The 22,758-nt window shown below is 51.9% G+C and overlaps 6 protein-coding genes across 6 annotated transcripts; 3 read left to right on the forward strand and 3 right to left on the reverse strand.

The window, feature by feature from the left end:
• Window positions 1-631: 631 nt before the first annotated feature.
• On the forward strand, window positions 632-1,002 carry N7515_010255 (uncharacterized protein; the record flags this gene model as incomplete). Its single annotated transcript, XM_056670998.1, has 2 exons — window positions 632-721; window positions 802-1,002. The coding sequence occupies 2 exons, from the start codon at window positions 632-634 to the stop codon at window positions 1,000-1,002; spliced, it is 291 nt and encodes a 96-aa protein (XP_056517371.1).
• A 313-nt stretch (window positions 1,003-1,315) lies between these two features.
• Window positions 1,316-1,846, reverse strand: N7515_010256 (CENP-S family protein; the record flags this gene model as incomplete). Its single annotated transcript, XM_056670999.1, has 4 exons — window positions 1,316-1,445; window positions 1,551-1,584; window positions 1,638-1,761; window positions 1,814-1,846. 4 exons carry the CDS (start codon window positions 1,844-1,846, stop codon window positions 1,316-1,318), a joined length of 321 nt encoding a protein of 106 aa, XP_056517372.1.
• Window positions 1,847-2,212: 366 nt separating this feature from the next.
• Window positions 2,213-2,782, forward strand: N7515_010257 (uncharacterized protein; the record flags this gene model as incomplete). Its single annotated transcript, XM_056671000.1, has 1 exon — window positions 2,213-2,782. The coding sequence occupies one exon, from the start codon at window positions 2,213-2,215 to the stop codon at window positions 2,780-2,782; it is 570 nt and encodes a 189-aa protein (XP_056517373.1).
• Window positions 2,783-3,092: 310 nt separating this feature from the next.
• N7515_010258 (DDB1/RSE1 family protein) lies at window positions 3,093-6,713 on the reverse strand (the record flags this gene model as incomplete). The annotated part of the gene is made up of 4 exons (XM_056671001.1): window positions 3,093-3,392; window positions 3,449-3,895; window positions 3,945-6,531; window positions 6,619-6,713. The coding sequence occupies 4 exons, from the start codon at window positions 6,711-6,713 to the stop codon at window positions 3,093-3,095; spliced, it is 3,429 nt and encodes a 1,142-aa protein (XP_056517374.1).
• Window positions 6,714-7,271: 558 nt separating this feature from the next.
• On the reverse strand, window positions 7,272-9,416 carry cprA (NADPH--hemoprotein reductase cprA; the record flags this gene model as incomplete). The annotated part of the gene is made up of 2 exons (XM_056671002.1): window positions 7,272-7,568; window positions 7,626-9,416. The coding sequence occupies 2 exons, from the start codon at window positions 9,414-9,416 to the stop codon at window positions 7,272-7,274; spliced, it is 2,088 nt and encodes a 695-aa protein (XP_056517375.1).
• A 1,434-nt stretch (window positions 9,417-10,850) lies between these two features.
• On the forward strand, window positions 10,851-19,532 carry N7515_010260 (putative cell morphogenesis protein (PAG1); the record flags this gene model as incomplete). Its single annotated transcript, XM_056671003.1, has 3 exons — window positions 10,851-10,940; window positions 11,597-11,702; window positions 11,785-19,532. The coding sequence occupies 3 exons, from the start codon at window positions 10,851-10,853 to the stop codon at window positions 19,530-19,532; spliced, it is 7,944 nt and encodes a 2,647-aa protein (XP_056517376.1).
• Between the last annotated feature and the right edge of the window lie 3,226 nt (window positions 19,533-22,758).

Consider the following 22,758-nt stretch of genomic DNA (forward strand, 5'->3'; position numbering starts at 1 on the left):
GTTATAAAGGAAAGGCAATTTTGATGATCAGTGGATGGCGTACGATTGTCCTCGTCGATCGAGGCTGAAAGCTCCCAGCTTAATGGCCAAATGCGTCTGCGCCACACTCTAATTGTTTGGCGGGCCCACATTCTGATGTAATTTCCACGGTCGATCGTTTCCACCTTACTGTGTCTGGTTAGTGGCTGAGAATTAGGGTTGTGTGATTCGACAATGCACCCCGCCACCGCATGTGAAGAAGAAAAATGGGAAAAAGAACGATGAAAAGTTTAAGTCACCCAGCCACACTTACCATTCTCGTGATCCTTACTTACACTTTGCGTGCAATTCTATTCTTGTAGACTGTTAACTTTCAGTACTTCCTATGGCTGCCTAGCTCCAGCCACATCCGGATTCTATTGTCAATCAATGGTGGTAGGTGGTGGCAGGGGTACTATTACTCCGTACTGGGAATAGATTTAGAGCTTCAATAGAATGGAACTAGAGGCTTAGACGTGGTTAAATGTGGCTGATATTCCCAAGCGTAACACTGAGCTGATTGCACAATACATCACCCCGGCCGACACCTTAGGGCTATCTATGTATTGAATGAGGAACATACTGTGTACTGTGTACGCAGTCGTTGCCCACAATGTACCCGCCACGTTCTGCCCAGGTGATGACGTCCGAACCCACCCGTTCTACCGGGTCTTGTGCGCCACCCTCCACCCGTGGGTCCGCGGTACGGCATTGACAGGTACGGGAAAGTAGTAAGGCAATTGGAAATTGCATGGAGACTGACATTGAATTCTCAATTCATAGCTACCGAATGAAGATACCGAGAGCGCCTTCATAAATCGTCATAGGACTGAAACTGGTGGTGCAAGCAGCCTTCGTAAGTCGAGCCTGGCTGAGATGAAGGTTGCGAGGTGGCAGGGTCTCGGGCTAGCTGGCATCGTTCAGATCATTTTGGAGGACATGCTGTTGGATGAAAATCATTCACGGGTGTCTGGATCGGTCTGAACAAGGGATCCGTGGGGAAGACGTTTCGCACCCCATAGGTCGGCAAAACAATATCAATACCGAGCAGCAGATGCTATGGTCTGTGAAAGACCGACATTTGAGAATCTCCTGGCAGTCACGTCAAAGGCTTGACCACAATATCAGGTAACAGCCTTATCGTGGGATTCGAGGCTCGGACATTGTTTGAGCAATGCACCCTTCTTGGGAACCTAGCGTTCTATCTTCACTTCTTGCTTCCGTGGTTTCGAGCTAACACAGTCCCCAGCAGTGTTCACGGCAGCCGAGGTTGCCAAAAAGTCTCACAAATCAGCGATCAGGACTCCTCCTGGCGTTCTTTTTCTTTTTCTTGCTCAACGAAAGCACGAAGAATGGAATCGAGTCCTTCATTGCGGCGAGCAAGCAGCATCACATCTGACAAGTTGACCGTAGATCGACCTGCATGTCTGCACTCGAAAGATCCGGTTAGTGTGAGTCTTGCTAGAAGGGATCACCCCCTAGATAAGTAGGAACAAGTCCCGACTCCAATTGCAGCAATAGTGCCAACTTACTTAGCAAAGGATTCGAGATCCTGGCTGATAGTTTCTGCGAAGCGTCAACACAATAGCAAAAAGGATAGAAAATATAGTCAGACATACCTATCTGGGCCCAGACCATCTCTGTCAATGCACCGATGAACTGCGGTGTGGCATTCACACCGAGCTTGATGGTCTCCTCATCTACGATTTTGCCGATAGACAGCCACAACGCGGATTTAAGGCGCTATAGAAAACGAAATTAGCAAGCCTCACCCAAATCAGACTCCCTCACTGACCTCTTCTAAACTAGCCTCTTCGGTCTGCTCCATGGTGATGGAAAACAGAAGACCACAACGTCTCACGCGTCTACTGCGTAAACCCAATGGAGAGCTGATTGGCCAACGACGCGTCCACGGAACAACGGCTAATCCGGCACAGACCACGCTAACCCAAACAGACAACTCTCATTTTGCGGGAGCGGCGGAATTGCGAAGAAGCGTAAAGCAAAGCAGATCCTGCCTTTGATCATTTTTTTTTTACTCCTCGAGTCTACCTTCAATTACTGCTGTCCTCTTCCACACACACACCCCCATTGACCCTACTTCACGAGAAGTGAGGAACCTCCGACCTCCTTCCTCATCAGCAATACCAAAAACATTCAAACATAAATTGGCGAATTGAACAACCTATCCACCATGTCAACGCCCAGTCCAGATCTCAGCGAAGCAGCCTCTGCCGCAGCCGAAGACTTCTTCGTCCAAATCTACGAATTCTTCGAGCTGATAATCACACGCTTCTTCAAAAATGGCTACGCCTCCATCGCGCAGATGAGCGGCAAACGCTGGACAAAAGTCATCGGCAGCGTGGTTTTCTACCTCATCATCCGGCCGTATATCGAGAAACTCTTCAAATGGATGCATGATCGCGACCGTCGCAAGGAGAAGGAAAAGCGCGACAAGGAGAGAGCGCAGTTCGGCAAGGTCAAGATGACGGCTAACTCGCTGCGGCCTGGTGCGGATGATAAGGGGAAGGTGCTTGGGGAGGTGGAGAACACGGATGATGAGTTGGAGGATGAGGAGGATATCATGGCGGCTGCTAGTGGGGTTCCGGAGTGGAATAAGATGGCGCGCAGGAGGCAGAAGAATTATATTAAGAGTGTTAAGAAGGATCAGCGCGCGGAGGATCTGAGTCGGGATCAGATTATGGAGTTGTTGGATTGGAGTGAGGATGAGGTTGTTGATGAGAAGACTAAGAAGGAGCTGTGATCGGTCTTGGGTGTGCATTGCATGGTTGGGGGTTGCATTCTTGTTCTTTGTACTTTGTACTTTTATTAATAGATTAATAGGACCTCGGTCTTTTGGCTCTGACTGGAAATAGTTGCTAGGTATGATTCCTGATCCCAAGTTGGGTCTCAACCGTTGCATGTCACGTATACACAGTACTTGAAAGTCATGAAGATTCTATGTGTAGTTGAACATGCATCCCAAACATTAGTTCAAGTCTTCATCCTAACCCGTAGAAACAATCCATCGCATCTTATAATCATGAGCAATTCGTAAAACGTCGCCGCAGAAATCAGTGCAGTCTCCGTAAGGCCTCGATCGTTGCCTTGACCTCCTCCACGTCGGAACCAATCTCCTGCACGATCTCCTCTTGCATGCTTGGCGAGCATTTCAAGAACTCTTCAATAAGCTCGCCGTCCACGAAACGGTACGGCGCATCAGAGGTGCGTACCATAGTCCTGAATCCGCGGAACTTGTTGAAGGGCAAGTTACCCAAGGACTCGACTTTCTCGGAGATAACGGCCTGCAGGGTCATTAGGAAGTCCTGGTGTTCGGGTCCGATAACAGCGAAGAGGTAGATGGAGCCCTCGACCTGGAAGTCAATTAGCATTGTCTCCAAGTCATGTAAATCAAGAGTCAAGGACTTACTGTTGCCATGAACGCCCGCGGTGTTACAGTCAAACTGGAAAGCTGGGGAATACTGATTGGTCGAATCCGATTGACCATCTCACCCAGCGATATCTCGCTGGTAGGGACGAGCCTGTGCTTGTCCTGCGCGGTGACGCCATTCATGTTCTGTGATAGAACGATGAGGTTACCCTCGGCGTCGCTCTGGAGGAACGTCTCGTCTCCAACGCAGGCAACCGCTGTGCTCCAGACGGTTTGGTAGTGACGGCCGACTTCGGTCAGCTTGGCCGGCTCGCCCGCTTGGCCTGGGGTATATTTAACAAGGCAGAGGCTCTTCATCAGATCTGCCACCGCGATCAGATTGTCGACGACTGTGACATCGACCGGCGCAGTGGAGGTCCGATATGCAGCGAGCTTCTCGAGCTTCATCGGCCCAACGTTGTTAGTTTTAATCTGGTATACGACCACCTGAATGTTGTCAGTAGAGTCTCTAAATATATGGTTGACTGATACTCACGGTCTTGACGAGTGCCGCAACAACACAACCGCCCATCATAGCTAGAGCACGACAGGCGCCCTTGACCGGCAGCTCGGCCACTTGGCTCAGCTTACGGCCGTGATCGACTTCCAGAATGAGGATCCGCCCGCGGATAGATTCCTCCCGCTCCTCGTCTGAGAATGCCGTGCCGACAATGAACCGGTCCTTCGTAATGTCTTTTCCATCCTCATCTTTCCCGGCAGGAAGCTCTGCGCGAACAACACTCTCCACGAGTTCGTCAGGTTTCAGTTCTAGCGCATCAAGGCGCCGGAACATGATCTCGTCAGCGAGGACAAATTGGCTCTTGATAACTTCCACGCCACCTTCGAGCTTGCGGTCTATCGTGCCGATCCCAAACGCCTTTTCAGACGGGGAGTAGGCAACACGACGGACAGTTGAACCCATCGGTAGCGTTTGGATTTGGGTTGTGCGCTCTTTATCAACCAGCGCGATCTTCAGCTCCTTCTCAGTCGCCACAGCGATGGAATCTGGAAACGCCTCTGTGTTCAAATGGCATATCCGTGATGGACCCTCGGAGTTCACTGCTGAGTAGATGATCCGCCCTTCGGAGCCGTATATCAAGCTAGGGTTCTCGCAAGTAGCGAAGACATTGTATAAGCCGTTGCCTTTGGGGAGCTTCTTGAATGTGGGTTGTTCGGAACCAAGAATCAACTTGTGCATCTTGCTTAGGGAATAGTCTTGTGTGTACAGCGAGAAGGTGATGACAGAACCATCAGCCATCGAGATGAAAAGGGTAGGTTCGGCGTCTGCGAGCACTTCAGCCACGAGAACTGACCGAGGGAAGCTCTCCCCCGTAGGACCGAGGGATTCTCTCCAAAGGACCAAAAAATCCTCAATAGTCACTATTGACACCTGTGCGGACTGAGGGAATCCGGCGATGAAGACGCCCGTTGGCGTTGAGGGAACAGTCAAGCCAGAAATTTGCTGGTCAGCGCCGAAGTCTTTATCTGCGATGAGGCGAGGATCGCCGCTGATATCAAATGACAGCACGACCTGCCCACTAACAACAAGGACGAGGTGCTCCTCGTTAGCTGATGCGGCAGTGATCAACTTCTGGCTCGGAGGTGCCCATTCAAAGGTTACCATTTCGCTTTCAGTATCAGCGACCAACACTTGTCGGTCTGTGACTTGAAGAATACGGTCACCCTGCAGTCTTGTAACCAGGAGAGTGCTTTCCGTGAGTGATAGTCCCAGGAAGTGATCCACTTCCTCAACTTCACCATCGGGGCTAAACTGGAACACGCGTGTTTCGTCAACAAATGTGACGATCAGTGTATCCAGGAAGTCGCTGCCGCTTCGAGTCTGCAATCCCCAGAGATCAGTGATGTGCTCCATCTCGCCCAACACACCTAGCTCCTCCATGCCGACACCACTGCGCACGCTGCGCAAAGTCCCATCGTCAAAGGCTCCAGAGCCCGTCACTACTCGAGCTTGTCCGGACGAAAACTCATGTGTCTGACTCTCATTCGTGCGGTTCCCAAGGTCCATGATAGTGAAGTCGAGGATAGGTGCGATGTTCGACAAGGTTTGAATGACCTCGAACGAGCTTCCATCAAGCCGCAGCACCTGTGAGTCGCCGTGATGCGAGCCGACAAACAACATGCCTCCGCCGAGGTAGACTAACACCGATGCACGAGCTGTCTTGCCCAAATACTCGAGCTTCCAGTCATCAATCCCGCCCTGGTTGTTCAAAATGAACGATAAAAAGAACAACCTCCCATAGTCGTCAGCCAACAGCCACCGCTGACTATCGACCTTCTCCCAGGCCACAAAGACCGTTGCCTCGTCCAGGTTCCGCGTGATCACATCATTTGCATTATCGTCGATATACTTGATAGACGTCTCCCCGAGCACGATCAGACCGCCCAGCGGTGCCGGAATGGGAATTAGATGCGATGAGCCGAGATCAAGCTCCTGTCCAAATTCACCCCCGTCCAGCTTCTGCACCTCCTTAAAAGTAGCATCCGCCAAAGTCCCCGCAGTGCCAGGTGTGAAATCCAACTCGCGAACCCGCAACCGCACCTTCTGCTGGTTATCCTCGTACAGCAATGCAAACCAGGGATTAGACTCTGAATGCAGAAACGCCGAATCCCGAACGAAAAGCTCATCAATCCGGGATGTGGTCGGCTTATCCAGTTCTCCCACCTGCAGCGGCAGATCAGCCTGGGCTCCGGCCGTCGACATCCGCCCTCGCTTCTTCGTCGGCTGCACAATCGGCACAACCACTATCACCCCCTCGTATACTTCCAGTGTCATGAACCGCCCCGTGGGGTCAATCAAACACCGCGGTGCGCATTGAGACTCCCGGGACGAGGGCTCGGAGATGTCGACGTAGCTGCGTGCGGTTTTGATCTGCTCTATCTTGCGGTCCCACGTTATTGTAAAGTAGTTGTATTGATCTGTGCCGACGAAGAGATGGTCTGTTGGCGAGTTCGCTGGGGCGGGTAGCCGCGCCAGCATGGTCACCCGCGCATACAGGGCGCGAGTCGCGGTGAGAACGATTCCATCGGGCGTGACTGTGTAGAACTCGAGATGGCTGGCTTTTCTAGTTGTTCGCAGGAGGAGTTAGTTATGATGCTCATTCATTGTTGGAGAGGTTTTCCCGTGGCCTCCGCGAGGGAATGTGACTCACGCTGCTACTAGGCACTCTTCTTCCGGGGCGAAGAAGTTGAGTTTGACTGCATGGCGGATGCTGCTCGCCCGGTGGATGGGCACGACGTAGGCCATCGTGATGGTTCAACTACCGCGGTATCTGACGCGGAGCTTGCGGAGCTGGAGCTTCGGTGCACCGCCCTGCGGGGATGGAATCTGCCGAGGATATGAATTTGGGATTGGGGTATCAGTGCTAGGCTGGTTTATGAATTGCGCATGTCAATGTCAGCTCATTTACACAGTAAGGATTTGCTCGGTCGGGGTGGGGATATGAGAGTCGAGGTTCCCGTGTAAATGACGTTTTTAAGTCCGCGCTTACAACCGAAAGCATCCAGACCCGGTCATTGGTGTTCTGATACTTGCAAAGGTTACTTACTATCATATAGTTATCATACACAGTAGGAACTACGATCCCTTCAGACTTAAGAGAGAAGTAATTTTGAATTCCTATAGATTCACAAGTCTAAGTCATACCACGCCCAGGTGGTGCTCCCCAATCCAAAGCTGAGAGCTCAACATGAGGCCAATGCTAACGATACATGCATAGGGAATAAAACAAAAATAGCGTCGATCATATTTAAGTATATGTCCGATCAGGCTAGGTGCAAGAGCAAGTGTTCATTAATCATGAAATCATGACCAGACATCCTCCTGGTAGCTGCCGCTGCTGCGCATGTGCTTGACCATCTCCTCGCCCTTCTCGGCGGGCAAGCCCCGCTGCTCGGCAATGATGTGGCCAAGCACCAGGTTGACCTCGCGTGCCATGTTGGCGGCATCACCGCAGACGTAGAAGTTGGCCTTCTGCTTCAGCAGCTCACTGACAAGTTCGGCGTTTTCCTTGAGACGGTGCTGGACGTAAACCTTCTGGGGTCCCTCGCGGGAGAAGGCAGTGATGATCTTCAGAGAATCGCCCATCTGATCTTGGTAGGTCTGAGATGATCATGTTAGCATGGTCCGGTCAGGAGAATGAAGAATTGATCTACGTACCTTGAACTCATCCTTGTAGATGTAATCCTCATCGCTCTTACGGCATCCAAAGAACAAAACCGTTGTGCCGACCTTCTCTCCCTTGGCAGCAAGAGCAGCGCGTTCCTGGATGAAACCACGGAAAGGTGCGACACCAGTGCCGGGACCAACCATGATGATGGGCTTGGACGGGTCGGAGGGTAGCTTGAAGTTGGAGTGGCGAATGTGAACAGGCACGTGGATACCATCGTACTTGTTGCGAGGTCCGGTGATCGCGTAAGTCAGGCCGTGGGGATCGGGAGAGGGGTCACCGTTCTGCTTCTGCTTGAGAGCCAGGAGGTAGTTGGTGGTGACACCCTTGACCATGTGCGAGGCACCGGGCAGACGAACAGACTCGACAACAGCAGTGATGCTGACCTTATCCTTTTGAACCTGAGACGACGAAGAGATGGAGTAGTACCGGGGCTGGAGCTTGTTGACACTCTCAATGAGAAGCGAGAAGGGAACGGCAGAGAATGGCTTGGAAGTGATGCTTTGGAGAGCCTGACCAATGTTGAAGCGCTGGTTGGTGATCTTCTCGTGGAAGTAATCCTTATCATTACCGAGGCGGATGATCTCAGCCTTGGTCTCCTCATCGGGAGCGAAGGCAGCGAGGGAGGAGACGAATTGACGAGAAACCGGAGCGCACACTTCCATGTAGTAACGGACAGCAGCGTCATAGGTAGTGGGAGTCGGGATGGGAACCTTGGCAGTCACATCGATACTCTTGACGTTGATCACAGAGTGGCGCTTGTCCTCAAGACCAAAGACCTGAAGGAAGCGATCAACCTCGACGCCAGCGTTGGTGGGCCAGATAGCGATGTGGTCACCAGTCTGGTAGCTGAGGTTGCTACCAGCGAGGCTAATTTCCATGTGCAGGCAGTTACGGTCCTTGACAGTGAACAGTTCGGAGGATTCGACAATGGGGGCAATGTACGGGTTGTGCGCGGAGTAGGGACCCTTAGCACGTCCCTCACGGTGGGCAGCAGTGGGTTCACCCAGGTAGACGGACTCATCCTCGGGGGTTTTCTCATCCTCCTCAACGACGGAGAAGACGGCTTCGTAGACAGCTTCACGTTCCTGGAGATCCATGGCCTCAGTCAAAGCAGCCCACATGGGCTCCTTCCAGGCCAGGAAATCCTCTTCCATAGTTCCAGCGCCATCATCACCCTCACCGGCAGTTCCAATGCGCTTTGCACCGAGTTTGGTCAAGGCAGTATCGACCTGGCGGACCATAGCGTTGTAGTGCTCATAAGTGTTGTTACCCAGACCGAATGCGACATACTTCAGAGAGGACAAGGGCTGGTCGTCGGCGGAGGCACCGCTCTCAAAGGCCACGTCGTCACCGGTGAAGAATTGGTAGAACTCAACGGCGTTGTCGGTGGGTTCACCCTCGCCGTAGGTAGCCAGCACAAAGAATGCGATCTTGTCCTCAGGGAATGTGTCCAGGTTGTCGTAATCGTAGTCCTCAATGTCGGCCACCATAGTCTTCAAGCCGAAACGCTGGTGACCTTCCTTAGCCAATCGAGAAGCATAATCTTCCGCAGTACCAGTCTGAGATCCGTAGAAAATCACACAGTTCTTGTTTGTCTCCTCCATCTTCTCCACGATGTTGCGTGTTTTGCCAGCTTTGGCGGCTCCGTTCAGGGTAGCCGGTGAGGAGGCATACGGGTCTTTTGCAACAGCCCAGTAGCTTCCCTTGGTGAAGTAGGCAACGCTACCCACCAAGAGAGCCACCAAGACGACCAAATCGAGTGTGTCCAGTTGCGCCATTACGGTGCGTGTGGTCGCGGAAGCAGGGGGTTGTGGGGAGGAGGGCGTCGCGAATTCCCGCCGGGGGGAGGTTTACTGTAAGTTCCGGGACTGAGAACGAGTATAACAATCGAGAAAGTAGGTCAAAATAGTCCCAATGATCCCCAGGGAAGACCTCTAAATGATAAGAGAAAAAGAGAAGAAGGCGACAGGTGGTCTGATCCACCCAATCCTGGCTCCCGGACTTTCTGTGGATCTTCACGGGCGAATCTTCGGCCTTCACCGCTGTCTGCTTACGTTGGACTTGCAGGCCTCGGTGACTCAAAGTGTAGGCATATAGACGGGGATAAATGAATAGAGGCAGAATTGAAGAAAGTTAAGAAGTTAAGAAGAAAGTATTGAAACAGAAAAGAAAAATCCCGGCCGAATCTCCCCAGGTCTTCCCCGGTAGTTGTTATATATGAGTCCCATGCGAATGTGGGGAATGACCGAGGGGAAGCACGCTCATCGGAAGGGAAATCGGCGCCTCTACCATGGGCACTATGTTTCTACGTTAGGCTCTCCCCCACGGCAATCCCGACATCTGTTCGCCTTGTCAAGTGTGAAATGGCGAGGCGGAGCTCGGGTAAGTTGAAAGGCGGCAAGTCGGGCGGGAGATAACATCTGAAGACTTCCCTGGCTCTCAATATGACTGGCTACCAGTTGAATTCGACTCCATTCTTCCATGGTGGCCGGAACTAAGCGATCATTGACAGCGCTTTCCTTTCTCTGGCTCCTGCCAGTGCGGAATACTTTCCGCCCTTTGCCGTCCTTTCCATTTCCCCATATTAACTGCTTGTTCTCTCCAGTCTCCATGGAATATGGCACCTCTCATGCATAGATCGAGCAGATCGAGCTAGAGGTCTCCCGATCGTGGCATCTTGCCTGTTTCAGCTCTCGGATCCCGGCTCTGTCATGACATGCGGGGAAGATCATCCAGGTCATAGTTATAACGTGCACATGCGCAGTCGATCATATTCGAACTCTCAAGTGAACGTGCTGCCGTGTTGCATCAGCCTCGGTACGCTTGGCCTTAGACTTTCTAATTGTTAGGAAGATGAGAATGTGAGAATGTGAGAATATATGTCCTGACTTATGTAGGCTGTCCTGTGACAGAAGGAAATACTGTGTTAGTACCTATGCCAAGGTTATGGCCATTCAAAGCTTCATTCCTTGGAAGGTTGTCTATGTTGCCATTTAAGGTTAACCCATGAATCAGGTGCCCGCTGCCCGTGAGCCTGTGATATATCGCCCCATATTATAGCAAAGGTCTCATATTGGTAACGGAAGCATATTCTCCTATACCTTCCCTAAGACCTTGGAAGTTACTCCGCATTATAGGTAACTGAGGGAGGTCTCAGCTGGAGGCATAGACCAGTGAGGACCAGAGCCTCTTCGTATGGCTACTCAGACACCATGAGGAGGGTTCCGGGTTCCATACGGGAACATCTAGACCTCACCATCAACCAAGATATTAAGCCTGGACCTGACCTCGAGGACTATGAAGTTCCAACCTAGTGGCTGAACAAATATCAATACTGCGACTTGTGCACATGCATCCAGGCACCATATCCACGCCGGGCTAGTCAGATACCTATACGACGCCAAACCTCATAACCGTCTCTCCCCGAGCCTCCATATGGGAGCAGCTTGTAGACATCTGTTTCAAAGAATAACCGGAGTCTCAGTTTACCACGCTCGGCACTTGGAACAGTTTTGATCGGTTTTGTGCCTTACATCGAAGCCGTGGTTCGTAGGTCGTTGTACGAGCTACCATGTCCTTTGTGTGAGAATAATCTTTACTCAAAAGAGGGTAAAGAGACGATTGAATCAGCGATAGGTTGTTCAAACACCTTTCTTTGCGTGGTAACTAAGAACAGAAGTAACTAAACAGAGAGAAGATCAACGACTCACCTATACCGTGAGGCTCTGAGGAGCCAAGACTCATCTTGGCAGCAGTGCCCAACCGGCCTGGAGGAAGTACTCAGTAGAAAGGAGGAAATTGAAACAGTTATGGATGTCGAGACCGTTGTAGAAATTGAGATATAGGCACTTCTAGGAATTCAAGAAGTCGACCAATATGAGGCTTAATAATTATGATTGATCCCTTTCTTTGGGACCCGTGCACCCGATAAAATCAACCAGCTCTCTCACCTCCATAGCCCAACACCCCCTTCGAGAATTGGCTATGTGCAGCTTACATCTTGCTTCTATCTTTGACACTGCTTGCAGGTCTTTCGAGCAATGAGGTACTGGTGAACTCCAACAGTAAGTCATTCTGAAACGCGCCCCTCAACCTTCCCTATCGGAGCAAACGGACTCGGTCTGACATTTAATCTCAAACCCCCAGTGGCTTCAAACCCTGCCAAAGTTGGCCCAGGCCAGCAAACAGCGCTGCCCCTCATCACCGACGACCTCAAGCCCACACCACATAACCTCGCATCCCCATCGGAACGCCGAGGGACCAGAACCGCCCAATCCACTCCTTTGCACAGTCGCGAATCTTCCGCCGTTCGAGGAAGAACAGTCGACCCCTCGACTCTCGCCCCTATTCAACCCCGACGCGGCCATTCCGGTTCCAAAAGCCCTGACGTGCCAGGCGTCCGCCCCCCGGGATATGAAGTGGGACTAGAAAGACGACCCTCCAACTCGTATGGTCATCATCGACAGACCTCTATCGTACACGGCGTGCAGCATTCGCGAAATACGAGCATGGCCGGTTCGACATCTTCCACAAGTCCATTGAGCCCCGAGCTTATTGCTTCCCTAGGTCGCGGGGCCTTTGACGAAGCGACCCTTCCTGCGAAAATCGACCCTGTCGATACACACTCTGGCTACTCGACACCATCCGGGCTATCCGCCGGCCATGGACTGCCGCCGACCCTGAGTACGATCCAGGACAATGACATGGAAACGAGGGATGTGAGCCCCGCCGCACTGCTTCACAAGCGAATGGGCTCTGGAGGAAAATCGAAGCGCGAGCGGTCACATAGTCGGTCACAGTCTAAGCACCACCCGGAGCTGAAGACTGTCGCGGAATTCGCATTGCATCATTTGTTCAACTCCTTTGTTGGTCAGGCGGACAGCAAGATCAACCAGGCCATCGCGAAGCTGGGGGAGTCCGAGTCTCCCGTGGAGGAGGTCTGTGGTCCCGGAGCAGATGCCACGTTCGATCAATTGATATCAGCTTTGGGACATATTGCGCGACAGAAGCCGAAGCCTTTGATCGATACTATAATGTACTGGCGTAAGGCCAAAGGAGATGCTGCCATCACGGCCAGACAGATGGCGAGTGAGCCAAGGCCGACGCCTGCGGCAACAGAGAATGGACCCCTCTTGCGCCGCAATACCGAACCGACACAATATGCAGATCCTGCTGCTGCTGCGGAACGGGCGCAGCAGTCTACGCCCTACCACGGTCGTCCTGAAGATGTTGTGCTGGTAGAGCGACGTGCAACGGTTTCGGTATACTTAGTCTGTCGAGTCTTGATTGAGATTTTCCATCAGAGTAGCCTGGCTTCAATCACATTGGAGATGGCAGACCGCCTGGAAGACATTGTGTTCGGCCAGGTGAAAACTTCTGATCCGGACCAGATCTCGGCGTCGCCTCTGCGGATGGCTAACTGGAGAATATATGGCCAGTTGCTGGGTATCATGAGTGAATCAAACTTCTCAGGCGTTGCTGGTCGTTACCTATCGGAACTCGAACGGTATCAGAATGAAGCCTATCAGAAGCCATCCCGCGACGGCGACTCAAAGGCGGAATTGTTGATTCTCTGCATGCGATATCTTCGTTTGCCTATGACCCCAGAAGGGTGGCCCAAGTCTTGCGATTTTATGCGGTCGTTGGCACGATTGTTTGTCAACGCCCATGGTCAGCGTATCAAACAAGCGTACTGTTATATTATTGAAAAGCTCCTTCTCCCTATTGCTGCTAATCCGAGCTGTGATCTTTCACTGCCGCGGTGGAAAGAATTCCTCGAGCTGGTTCAACCACGTCTAACCCAGCTTCTCACTAAGCCCCGTCACTGGACGTCTTCCTTCTCATTGAATGTCTTGTTGCTTTGCATATCCAACAAAGAGACTTTCTCTTCGCAATGGATGTCCATGATTTCCAGCTTACCTGCACGTCTGAAGGACCGCCCTACTCGGGCACCTGCTCTCCACGCCATCTGTCGTCTGGTCTGGACTTACTTCTTCCGCTTCTCCGACTCTCCTACAACCACGCTCCGCAAGGTTGAAGAAGTTGCCAAGATCGCCCTGCCAACCGGCCGGAAAACGTTCATGAGTGCGGAGCCCATCTTCGCAGATCCATTGATCCAGCTGATCCAGATAATTGGTTTCAAGCACCCGGATGTTTGCTTCCGCAACATCATTTTCCCTTTGATCAACTCTGATCTCTTCTTGTCTGGCAGAGAGCTAAAGATCGAACACATGGAGCCGGAGAAAATGGTCATCGGAATCCGCGCGTTCCTGGCGACGATGTCGGATCTGGAGACAAGTGACCAGTTGTGTCCCCCGATCCCAACTGGCTCTCTCCCGAACCCCTTCACTGACGTCTCTACCCCGGTGTATTTCCATCGGCCCCAGCTACTTAAAGAGTACAAAGCGCCTAGTGCGTCTGAAAAGCAAGATCCCACGTCATGGCAACCTGTCAATACTGCGAGACTAAGTGAGAATGTCAAGGAATATTATTTCCGATTTTGTGAAGTCCTCGGCAAGATCACTCTGCTCTGTGATAACACATTTGGTGGACAGGCGGTCCTGGACGAGAAGTTCGGTGGAAGTACGCCCAAAACTCCTATCTCGGAAGCTTTCAGTTTTGGTCGTCGTGGTGACGACCATGTCACGACACTGGACCAGAAGCAAGGATTTTATGACCTGCTTCATGTGGCAGTCCAAGCGCTCCCTCGCTGTCTCTCAGATCACATTCCATTCAACTCTCTCATCAATCTCCTCTGTACGGGAACTGCCCACGTCCAGTCAAACATTGCAACTTCCTCGGCCCTGTCTTTGAAGGCCATCGCGCGCCAGTTACATGCCCAGCAAGTTACCATCGGATTTGCTAGATTCATCTTCAACTTTGATGAGCGCTATTCCACCATGTCAGACGAAGGGATGCTTGGGCCGGGCCACATAGAATCTACTCTCAGGCTATACGTCGAATTACTTCAAATCTGGATTGATGAGATCAAACGGAAAACGAAAGGTGCGGCAGCTATGGATCCGCTGGAGAGATCCATCTCTGGTAATCGGGCTCTGCACCTCGATTTATCGAGCGTCCTTGCTCACGTGGAAGAGATTGAGTCGCATGGGCTCTTCTTCTTGTGCTCTCAGTCCAGACGTGTTCGCGCCTTTGCTATCACTGTTCTGCGGTTGATCACCGAGTTTGACAGCGCTCTTGGAAAAGAGAACACCAGAATCATCCGCATTCTTGAAGCTGATTCGCAGCAGATCTTGGATGTCAACGATGAACATCTGACTGTGGCGGAGCGGAGCCGGATTCAGAAGGGAAAGAGAAGAAGCGCCTCCCAAAATACTCTCATCGAATTGTGTAGCAGTGAAGTCTCCTATGATGCAACGTTGTGGGCTAAAGTGTTCCCCAACATCATCCGTGTCAGCTTTGAGACTTGTCCATTCGCTGTAACACTAGGACGTGAAATTGTATGTGCGCGTCTTGTCCAAATGCACAAGATCATCACGTCTCTAGCCGAGAGTGCAAGATTCCCGCAGTTTGCCCCGATGGATGGGTACCAGAACCGTCCTATCGGAAGACATAACGTCACATCTGAGATTTTCATCGAGCAATGGAAGCTTTACTTGGTCATGGCCTGTACTACTGTCACCAGTGTCGGAGCTCAATCGCAGAGTCAACTGGCCAATGCCCAGCATGCACGCAAAGCTTCCAAGGGAACCCAACAATCTCAAGACAAGATCAGCTCCGCCCGCAGCCTTTTCGCCTTTGTGATTCCGCTTCTTTCTGCCGAACGAGATTCCATTCGCAGTGCTATCGTTGCCGCTTTGGGATCCATTCACAAGAACCTCTACCGCACACTTCTTGAGTCGTTGCAGTATGCCGTTACTACTTGCAACGAAGAGGCGAAGATGCGAATCGGCAGCCACTATCGTACCCCTAGTAGCCCGCGTCGGAACAGGAAGACTGACCGTCTGCGTACTGAGGTTACTAATGTTTATAAACTCACCTCCCACTTCCTCAAGGAGCCCGAGGTTTACAATGACGATTGGATCGTCAACAACCTTGTCACTTATGCGAAGGATATCCGGATTTTTCTCAGCGATGCCGGAGTTCAGAATGACTGGGAATTCCAAGGCTTGCGGTTCCATTTCTGTGGATTGATGGAGGAGCTCTTTGAAGGCATCAATCGTGCCAAGGATCCTTCTCGCTGGATGCCGTTCGAGTCTCGAAAGTCTGCTTTCTCTCTCATGGAGGAGTGGTGTGGATACTCGCCTAATCAGACTCAGATATCTGAACGCGAAGAGAACATGAGAAAGTTCTGCATGGATCGAACACATGAGAGTGGTGAAATGAAGAACACCGCTGCTGCCATGGAAATCGAGAAAAAGAATTTGCGCGCAGCAGCCTTGAGCGCAATGGCTCATCTCTGTGCCGGTCCCATTAGCATCACCACCGACAGTGGCTCTATCCTCCAATTTGATGTCGCTCGCATGCTTTTATGGATTGAAATGATCTTTAACACCGTCGGTGACAAATGGCATGCCATCGGCCGCCGTGCTCTGAAGAATCTGATCATTCATAACCAGGAACACTCCTACTTGATGGAGCGATCAATTGAGATGTGCTATATTACTGAGCGGCCTAAGACCATTGAGAGCTACTTCGAAGTCGTTACTGAGGTGCTCTTCGAATATCCAGACTATCCCCTCGCCTTCTGGAGAGTTCTAGGGGCAGTCCTGGTAACACTTGGCAACGAAAAACGTGAAATCCGAATGAAGTCTGCCAAGCTTCTTCGAAAACTCGAAGAACGGCAGCAGAAGAACTCCAGGCTTCAAGACTTCGATATCAGTATCTCGGACAAGACTACTGCGGTGTACAAGCTTGCCCAGTTTGAAATTTCGAAAAGATTGGCCAGTCAGCATTCCGACTTGGCTTTTACGATCTTCTCGGAATTCTGCTTGCATTTCCGCAGTCTACGGCCCGATAATCAGCGGAATCTAGTTGCTGCCATCTTGCCATGGGTCCAAACAATTGAACTACAGGTTGATCCGAATGGCGGCCCAACAGCCAAATCCTACATGCTGCTCGCAAACCTCTTCGAGATAACCATTCGCTGTAGTACCATCCTACCTAACCAAGTGCAGGCACTGTGGCAGGCCTTGGCGACAGGCCCTCACGGGGGCAACGTGCAACTCGTGCTTGACTTCATCATTTGCATCTGTCTGGAACGCAAGGAGCAAAATTTCGTGGAGTATGCCAAACAAATGGTCGTCTTCCTCTCCGGAACCCCAGCAGGATCCAAGGTTATTGAGTTTTTCCTGTTGCAGATTGTTCCAAAGAACATGGTGCAAGAGCGCAAAGAACTCACTCCGCCTCCTCCTGATATCAAGAGTCTACCATATGTTGCAGATCTGGGGAATGTGCTCCCTATCGGGAACAAACAAGCTGGTCTATCTCTCGGACAGGTTGCGTTAATCTTCCTCGTTGATCTGATGGTCGCTCCCGTGACTCTCGCACTGGATGATGTTGTCAAGCTGATCCACATTGTTCTCATACTCTGGGACCATTATATGGTCACTGTGCAGGAGCAAGCTCGTGAAATGCTGGTACATCTCATTCATGAGCTGATAGCGGCCAAGCTGGAGGATGAGGCGCCCGCAGGCGCGAGACAATCAGTCGAGGACTTTGTGGAATCGATTCGCAACAGTGACCCCGCGGTCGTTTGGGAGTACGATGAGAACCATGGGAAAGATGAAGAGGCGGATGATCGCCGGGTGCCTACGTCTATGGCATCTGTCACCCGGGACGTCGTCAAGTTCTTTGATTTTGCCTATGAAGGTGTTGGTGATCTGTGGGCCAAGGAGGCATTGAATTGGGCTACCTCGTGCCCAGTACGACATCTAGCATGCCGCTCGTTCCAAATCTTTCGATGTATTTCTACATCGCTCGATTCACGCATGCTGGGTGATATGCTCGCTCGGCTCTCAAACACGATCTCAGATAAGGAAACGGATTATCAAACCTTTTCCTTGGAGATTCTTACGACGTTGAGGATCATCATCAGCGATTTGGAGCCACCTTCCCTCTTGGATTATCCGCAGCTATTCTGGACGACATGTGCGTGTCTGAATACAATCCACGAGACCGAGTTCATCGAGAGTATTGGGATGCTTGAGAACTATCTTGCTCGCGTTGATCTCGGTGATCCAGCTGTGGTGGCCACCCTGATCAACGGTCAACCACCCAATTGGGAGGGTGGATTCGATGGTCTCCAGGACCTCGTCTTCAAGGGGATGAAATCATCTCGGTCCTTTGATCGTACTCTGGATCTCCTTCACACTCTAAGTGGCCTTCCGAACAATGATCTCGTCGGAGAGGGAACTCGACAGCTGTTCACTGTGCTGGCTAACCTGCCTCACTTCCTCGATTGCTTCGACCACGGATTCAGTGATCCCAAACCCATCGCCCGGGCCAGCCTGCTCGCCCGTGTGGCTGAGAATGAGGGGTGTCCTCGCCTTGCAGCATCATTGTTTGGGTTTGCCAACCAGCAGTACAAGACCGCTGGTGTCTTCCTCGACCATATAATCACCGAGATCAAGTCGTACTACTTCCCCGAGCAAGACTTCCAATGTCTCATTTTCGTCATGGGACTTCTGACTAATACCACCGATTGGTTCCGTGTGAAGACTATGAGGATTCTCTGCGTCTTGATTCCGGAAGTGGACATGCGGCGCACTGAAGTCACCTGTCATGGCCCGGATCTGATCTCTCCCCTACTCCGCCTTCTGCAAACTGAACTGTGCGCTCAAGCCTTGGAGGTTTTGGATCACATCATGACCGTCTCCGGCAACCCAATGGAGCGTCAGCAGATTCGGATGAGCATAGCGTCGGCAGCCTCTTCTCGTGCCCTCCGCAAGGAGTATGAGCGAATCAAGAGTCTATACGGCATTCCCGAACCGTCTGGATGGTCGGTTCCCATGCCGGCAACTCAATCAAGCATTACGCGACACAACGTTCATGCCGTATTCTATACCTGCGGCAAGGCTGAAGACATGCACCAGGAGGATGTCCTGGCCCCCGGTGTCGCTTTCCACGTGGACGAGTACAGCGACTCGTTCTTCCCAATGAGGGCTGACACCATGAAATCTATTGACACGCAGATCGACGGCAATATGGGAGACATCGTGCAGAAGCTTGACAGCCTCGACGACTTCTTCGAGGAGACCGAAGCTACCACCCCCGTGATGAACTCTGTCGCTCCTCCGATGCTGCGAGGCTTTACCGGTAGCTACGTCGATACCAACGCTCATCTCTACGACCAGCAGACCGCGCCGATTCTCCGGAAATCGCTCGCTCGCACCGGTTCTACATCGTCCTTCCACAATGGTCTCGCAGAGTCTCGTCCGCCGAACTTCCGTTTCGACAGTCCGGCTGTGCACTCTCCAGTCACGGCGATACCTCCAAATACCGGGCAGATGTTACGACCCGGCTCCCATACCCGCTCTGTGACATCCCCTACCAACAACCTCTATGCCCACACTGCGTCACCTGCAACTAATGCTGCACTGTCCGCTGGATTCAGCGAGTCCGCCTTCCTATCCGACGATGAGCCCGACGAGGTGCATTCAGACCTCGAGGAACGACCGGTAACAAAGAAGATGATGCCGCCTCCAGCCATGGTCCGCAGTGCAACCGACGGTCCACAATCTCTGGAATCAATTCTCCGCAGTGGCATGCGCAGACTGACTGGCGGTGCCGCCAGCAGAGACAAGGAACGACAGCGGGACCTTATCCGTGCTCAGCATCGCGCCATGGTCCAGACAGCCAACTCACCGCGTGTCCCTAAGGTGCCTGAGGAGTATCTCTCTGGACCAACCAGTCACCCGGCTTCTCCGAGGTGAATACGCATAGTTCTGCCCCCACTATACCATTCTGCTTTACTGTTTTTTATAAATTCGCGTTGATTGTTCTCTTTTCAAGCTTGTCTGGGCATTTTTCGGGAGTTGGGATCACTTTGCACACATACCCTTTATAGCCATCTACTTTGCGAATGTGGGTATTCTCGTCTAGCGTTGATCTGTACCTCTGCATGCTGTACAGTATTCGGATATTGCTATCCTTCAAGTTCGGATGATTTTGATAAGGCTTTTTGTTCGAAATCAGAATTTCTTCACATATTTTCATACGTGCGTAGGTTCCATGTAGTTTAGTATCTTGTTCGCTCCCAGTGTTCAGTAGAATTGAAGCCACCCACCAAACCCGTGTATACAGATCATTGTACCCTACGATGTATGCATTTGTGTCATCTAGGCCGAGTCTTTTATCTTAGTGTGATATGCGAAATGGGGATTTGAATATGGAACCGTGAATTCAACTCGACGATATTTGCCCGTAGTTGGAGAATTGTCCAAGAATGAGGAGTAAGACTACCTACAGACCCCATACAGGCCCCAGTTGTGGATGGCAGAACGAGCGGCGCTTCTTGAGGTGATTGAATCGAAGAACGTCCCCGTCGCCACTCGCCGTGGGAAGGGCCTGCTTCTGCGCATTGATGTACGTACATTTCGTACAACAGGCAGCGAGAACGTACAACAACCAGAATATCAAAGCACAGTTAGATTGAATCTTCCCATGACTCCAGAGACCAAAGGCCGACTGTTTTGTCGGCCGATGAGGAAAGCAACCAGCGTGGGCACTGGCCGAGCCCTATTGCCCCTCGCTTGCAACCTCAGGCACCTGAGCCGCAGCTACCACGAACCACGCCTTGTAACAATCACATTACCGGCAAGTTCATGTCTCGCTTGCCATTTTGTTCGATGTCGATCACATCTCGGAGGCACCTCAGGAGTCTTAGGTGAGAGACTACCTACGAGCAAACGGTCGCGCAGAGAAGAATGGCATTCTTCTTTACGTTGATTTGACCCAAAAGACACGAATGGGGGGTGGGGGGGGAGAGTCGATGGCTGACTCCGACGCCCACCAATGCCCGAGGTGCATTGCCACATAAGTGGCAATCGAGATGCAGCCATCAAGACAAAAGTTTGGCGGAGGGAAGGAGCTCTCGGCGAGACCACCATTTCCAATTTCCCCTCGTTAAGGTCCATACGGGAATTCGCCTGAGAGTTGGCCCGCGAGTTGGCCCGCGAGTTGCCTCGGCTGCTGAGCGAGGGGCGGATGAGGTCCTGTTGGGCACGCCCTCGTTAAGGTCAACGAGGGTGCGACCCCCTCCGCCCCCCTCTCCCCGCGCCCCCCCATCGTCGTCCTCCTCCCTCCTCATGATTCGATTCATCGACTCCAGGTGGTGCTATGACAGCATCGGTCTGGCGTTGATCCTTACCAGAGCGACGAGGGGTTGAGGCCCCCTCGAGGCAGCCGAGGAAAGTACTCGCTTGAAGCCCTTGATTTGGTACTTGGACGTCATGAGGCGCCTCATCAATCGATTCCGCTCCTCGAATCAATAGGAACCTCGTTGTGGCGGGTAGGGATTTAGAGCTTACCCTCAGGCGGAGGGGCACGTATGCAACTCAGTGTCGGAGTGACATCTTGACGTGCAGGCATGAGTCGCATGACACCGGCCTGCAGGGGCTTGTCGGTATCGGCTTCACGATTTGCCAAGCCCGCGGAGACTCACTTGGCGAGGAGGTTTGCATCAAGGAAAACCTGTTCTTTCTGGTGGTAATGAGCACCCGAGACTAAGCGAAGATGCCTGAGCAGTCAAGGATAGGGCAGCGACCACTCCCATCACCGGCATGGGCCGAGGCCTAGTATGCAGCTCCCGCAACACGAATACGCACTCAAGATGCGAGCATTCGTCAACCCTCACACTGTTCTTTAGGTGAGCGATGATGGAAGATGGTGTTGTATGCAGTAAGCTGTGGTTGGAGTGTGGAAGAGAGTATGAACAACTAAATCCATACTTCGGTCGCGGAGAATAACCGGGTCCCCGAATGTTTTTTTGTCGATCGATGGAATGGAAGATTCGAAGGAATATGGAGAGGAAGCAAGACCTCGGCTCATCTACTCGACGGCGGACAAACGGTGGTCATATCTATTCATGACCGTAAACTTTTCTGCGAAGATACAGCGTGAACGATTGAGCTTTTCGCAAGCCTCGGCGCTATTGGGAAGAAGGAGTAAGTATTGAGACCCCACGGATGGACTTAGATCCTTGCCGGGCGAGAGCCTACTTACTATAGAGCCTTGGGCCGATTCTCAAGGCAATCTCAAAGACACTCGACCTCCATTGGAAAGTGTTCAGGGCCGCCTATCTTCGGAGGCTGCGAACAACTGCAGCTCCGTCCCTCGTGGATCACTGGGCAGCAGGAGATGCCTGCTCAGTCTCCGTGTTGTCTGCAGTCGTCAGTATCAACTTTCGTCATGGATATGGTCTGCAGATTTGGGGTGATGCATACGAGATGGAAAGAGGTGAAAGGAATTGAAAAAGGATGGAAAGATATAGCGGGATACTTACAGAGTGGAGTGAGACGAGGGGTCCAGTCCCCCTCGAGGCAGCGAGGCAGCCGAGGGAAGGACGCACTTGGAGCCCTTGATTTTCAACTCGGACGTCATGAGGCGGCTCATCAATTGATTCCGCCCATTAGGTCAATCGGAAACCTCGTTGTCGCGGGTATATTGATGGGTCCGAGGATGAAGGTTGGTGGGGGGTCGATTGAGAAAGGGGAAGATGAAAGGGGAAGATGAAGTGAGAAGAGCCCTTAATATAGCTCCTTGGAACGACTAAGCGCTTGTTATACCGGGGATATGAACGGATCGTTCAGGCGAGCGCATTGGAGGGTTGTGTCACATTCTGCTATCGTGAGGCTGAGTTGCGGCTCGCTGCGTTGCGGCTCGCACTTCACGACGACATCATGCCCTTTGGTCTTCAGATCTTGAACAAGGGCCCACCGAGCTAGGTAGGTGGATAACTCACCCGTTTCCTTTCCTGAATCGGTTGGTCTTCTCTCATTTTTACTCCGGCATATCTACCTACACGACACATGGGATTATGGAGTGTCCTGGGTTGACTGGTGGGTTTGCCAATCGATTGCACCAACTACAAGAGCCACGGAGTCGTTTTATTCAACCATCAGTTACGGCAAAGTGAAATGTGTCCTGATGGGTCGTGTG

The sequence above is a fragment of the Penicillium bovifimosum genome, assembly GCF_028826915.1.
Source record: "Penicillium bovifimosum strain IBT 22155 chromosome Unknown utg000008l_segment0_segment0, whole genome shotgun sequence".
In the NCBI taxonomy this organism is placed as follows: domain Eukaryota; kingdom Fungi; phylum Ascomycota; class Eurotiomycetes; order Eurotiales; family Aspergillaceae; genus Penicillium; species Penicillium bovifimosum.